Source organism: Prionailurus bengalensis, chromosome C2, assembly GCF_016509475.1.
Source record: "Prionailurus bengalensis isolate Pbe53 chromosome C2, Fcat_Pben_1.1_paternal_pri, whole genome shotgun sequence".
NCBI classification, from domain to species: Eukaryota; Metazoa; Chordata; class Mammalia; order Carnivora; family Felidae; genus Prionailurus; species Prionailurus bengalensis.
The window spans coordinates 125172308-125176630 of NC_057350.1; the positions used below are offsets into that span (position 1 = coordinate 125172308).

General features: G+C 51.3%; 1 protein-coding gene across 1 annotated transcript; it reads left to right on the top strand.

The window, feature by feature from the left end:
* Positions 1–2402: 2402 nt before the first annotated feature.
* Positions 2403–4016, top strand: LOC122492406 (proline-rich protein 23A-like). Its single transcript, XM_043596073.1, has one exon. It carries the CDS (start codon positions 2403–2405, stop codon positions 3153–3155), a length of 753 nt encoding a protein of 250 aa, XP_043452008.1. The 3' UTR covers positions 3156–4016.
* The last annotated feature ends 307 nt before the right edge of the window (positions 4017–4323 follow it).

A 4323-nucleotide genomic window follows, 5' to 3' on the forward strand; every position in this document is an offset into this window, starting at 1 on the left:
GCCAGCAGCAGACACCGGTGGTACCAGTCAACCAGTCAAGGCCCGATTCCACCTTGCACAGAGCCCCACTACTGGCCAGACCAAGAGCCCCAAGCCCTCCCCCCACCCCCACCACGTGTCCTGGACAGCTTTAGGACTATCTGTCACTTACACCAGGGCACGTCCACTTTTCACTCTCCTTAGTGGAACCCCCATTATACTCCGAGCGTGGAAATGTCAAGGGCCAAAGCAGTTGTTCCTACAAGTTCCTTCCCTCATCCCCCACCCCCAGTCCCCCACACCACCACCACCACCTTCTGCCTGGACACCAGCAGCACAGCGGTTGCTCCCATCACCTGGGACCCTGGGCGTAGGTTCCAGCGGCGTCCACATTTACCCCCACGGAGACTGCAGCTTCCCGGCAGCCGGCACTCTCCTCTCCCCCCCTCCCCTCGTCCTCATCGCCGCAGTCCCGCGGAGCCCTTGCGAGTTCACGCAGCCAGTGCCTCGCTCCAGGTCTCACCTACTCATGGGAATTTCCAGCCGCAATGCCAGGAACACCGGAAATGCAGCCGTGAGAGCTGATGCCCGCCAGCTGAGCAAGGAAACACCCTGACGCAGCCCAGGAAATCTGAGTTCTCTTCATAATTTTGTCACCAACAATCAGGGCCCTGATCGAAAGTATAACTACCCGGGTACCTGAACCTCTCAACCGCTAAATGAAAACAAACTTAGTGATCGATCTTAAACACTGGAAAACAGGGGCTCCTGGGTGGCCCAGTCGGTTGAGCGTGGGGCTTCAGCTCAGCTCATGATCTCTGGGTTGGTGGGTTCCAGCCACACACGGGCTTACTGCTGTCAGTGCGGAGCCGGCTTTGGATCCTCTGTCCTCTCTTCTCTCGATGCCACTCCCTCTCTCTCTTTCTCTGAAAAATAAACATTAAAAAAAACTTTAGGGTAAAACAATTTGGGGGGCGGGGAGGTACTTACAGAGAGTTCCTGGGTTTCACTCCCCAGGAATTCTGATTCAGTGATTCTGGGATGGAGGAAAGCATCCGCATTTTCCATAAATTTGCCAGGGAATGGAAATGCCACCAAGTCACAGATCAAGAGCTTACATGTCCATTAAGAGAGGTCTGACTTAAGTGTAATTCCATACAAAGGAATGCTATGCAGCTATAAAAATGAAAATATAAATATGCTATTTTGTAAAAAGGAATAAGATGAGCAATTGCGGGGTTAAGGAACAGGGGTGGAAGGAAATGTTTCGTTGTCCTCTATAACCCCATTAGGAGTATCACCTATTCCAAAATCAGTGCTTGGTGTTTCTTCCTATTAACACTAGATAAGGAGTTGAGCCACACCTTCCTTTTTGCACCCATGATACACCACGCAAATGCGCTTTTGAACAGACACTCAGATCAAAGGCGCTGACGCTGCATCATCTTAAGTGGGCCTTAACATGTCAGACCCAGTTCTGCTAATTCCAGGCTTCCGAGCAAACTGAGTAAAATTCTGCACAACATTTTCATCATTGTAAATTGGACTAAAAACAAACATTTTGTGACTGTATTTCTGGTCAAACTAGATAAACTCTTACTTCTGACGACTGCAGTGTAATAAATTAGTATGAAATGGTATGTATATAGTATAGTAGTAAATTGATCATGCGCACCTGCTTACACACTCAATTCTAATCTTATGTCGCCTTTCAACACCAGTGAAAGATTCCGACAGTGGTTTACAACTTCCGCACAGACGTAAGGATATAGTCCAAAAACTCTTCCCACTATTCAACCGAAGGAAAAGCGATATTCACTTCCGGGGCGGGGCTTCGGAGGAGGAGGGCCTTACATCTCGCTGTCCTGGTGCAGCGTCACACTGGTGGGACTTGAAACTTAATCAGTTTTCCAATTAAGGTCGTCCTCATTTGAGATCCACTCAAGGAAGGTCAAGATCTTGACACTGGAAGCCAGCCCCTAGAGTGGCATCATTGTTCTGCCTCCTAGTGGCCTATAAAAGTATCTCTTTACGCAAAGCTTCGGCTACCGGGCTGCACAGATACCGCGAATTCTAAGGGGCGAAGCCTCCGTGGGGGCGGGGCTTAGCGTGACATTTTGCGACTTTGGTTCCGCCGGCGTCACTTGCAATATCATTGGCGCAAATCCGTCCGTGTGAGGAGCCTGGGATTCCACCGCCTGAGGCCAACCCTGCGCCGCGTGCTGCGCCACCAGAACCTGGACCGAGGGTCTCCCGGGAGGCGCCCCCAGAACTCCCGGGCACTCACTCTGCGTCGCGCCGTACCGCGCCCCGCCGCGCCCCGCCGCCTCACCTGTCGTCGAGACCTGTCACTGCGTGCAGGACCCAGCCCCTCACGCCCTCCGCCAGGCCCCAGCAGCGCCACCCGCAGCGCCGTCCAGGTCATGGGCAGCCGGCCCCGCAGCCCCAGCGCCTACCCTGCGGCCTGTCCCGGGCCGCCGTCCGGAGGACCCGGCCCCGCCAAGCGCAGCCGAACCCAGGAGCTTGCAGGCCTGGAAGGCCTGGAGGGGCCCCCGGCCGCCGGCGCCCTCACCTCCGTGGTGGTTCTGGCCGAGGGCTGTGCCCTGCAAGTGCCCCTGGACGACGTCGACCTGGTGCTGGAGCCCGAGCCAACGTCGGTCCTGCAAGTGTCTGTCGGAGAGCTCACCCTGCTGCTGGTCCCCGAGGCCCTCCTGCGCTCAGGAGAGCAGGGCCACTCGCTTGTCGGCCTGGAACCCGGCGCTTTCCTGGGCGCACCCGGGCACGACGTCGCCGTCGAGCAAGGATTCTTCCGCGCACCTGTCCCACAGATGGCCCCCCAAGAAGAGGCCTATGAGGAAGACGCGGACCCCACGTTCCTGTCGCCTCGGATAGACGCTGCAGCCGGCTCCGTCGCTGGGCTCCGCCCCTGCGCGGGAAGCGTGACCAACCCCTACCCTGTGGGCCAGGTACCAGAGCCCCGGTCTTGGGCCCCCACTCCTAGTCCAGAGAGACGCTCTTCTTTCCGCTACTTCAACCTGGACGTCCACCTTCTGGAACCCTTCCCCAACTCGCCACTCCAACCTCTACCTCCCTCTCCGAGTCCAGGTCCCCACGCGCGCCCCCAGCGCCCTCCGGGTCCTTCTCGCAAGGCCCGGAGACGCCTGTTCCAGGAATGAACTGAACCAACAACCCCTAGCCACCTGGTAGAGACTTTAAAAGAGTCTTTTAAGAGCGCTGTGTGTACTTTGCACAACCTGCAAGAATCACCAAGCATGAATAATGGACAGATGCTCTTTCAATGGAAGCTGCATTGCAAAATTGTGGATCAATGGTGGTGGAACAAAACATCTGGAAGGAAGTCACAGAAGCAAAGAAATGCTGTTTTACGTACAGTGTACTTTTAGACATCTGACATGCTGCTTAGGTTGTTTTCTCTATAAAGGTTGCCCTTAAGTAGCTGCATTCTCCCTAGTTTTGCTTCAAACCTCAACTTCAGCACTTTTTCTAAAAACCCATCCTTTCCACAGCACTCTACCACAGCACCTCTTCTTTCCAAATTAGAGTAATTACTTTTGTTTTGGTTTGGTTTTTGCCTAATTTTGGCCCTAGTGTGCATGCTAGTTTATGCAACTTTGCCATTTTGACTTCTCAGTGGCTGTAGACGCTTTTGGAAAATCTAACAAATAGGTGTATGTGGACAAATGTTTGTTGGCTACAAACACACAGAATGAGGAGCGATGATATGTGCCCTCCTTTTTTTAATGAGAAGGCTATCAAATGGTTTAACTCTATTGCTAGGTTGGGGGGGGTTCCCCAAAGGAACCAACTCTTTTCCATTCTTCCTATATATTTTTCATATAATTCTCCTGTGCTGGAAAAGTTTAAGGACTATAAACTTTGTGTTGATAGTTCTAAGATCCTGAATATATTTTGTACGTTATTCCTGGCATATAGAAATAATTTGTTATGTTGATCTGGTATCCAGAAAAATGATTTCATTTCTTTAATGGCCTATCTATAGATGTTTTACTTAACTAATAAAGACAATAATATCTCCAAAACAATGAGAATATTATCTCTTTTTTTTGACAAGTCTCGTACATGTTATTTTTCCTTAATTTTTTCATTGGATGTTACTCCAAGTCCAGGTTGAATAGTGTCGTTGACGGGGGCATCCCTATCTTGCCCCTTGTATTGCTGCAAGTGCTTCTAAATTTTACCATAAAGCATGTTTTTTTTTTCTTGGGAATAGTTGGTAGATAACCCTTATCCTGTTGAAGACGTTAGTTTTCAGTCTTTCTAGTCATGAACAATCTTGGGATTTTTGTCTTGTCTGTTTTGACA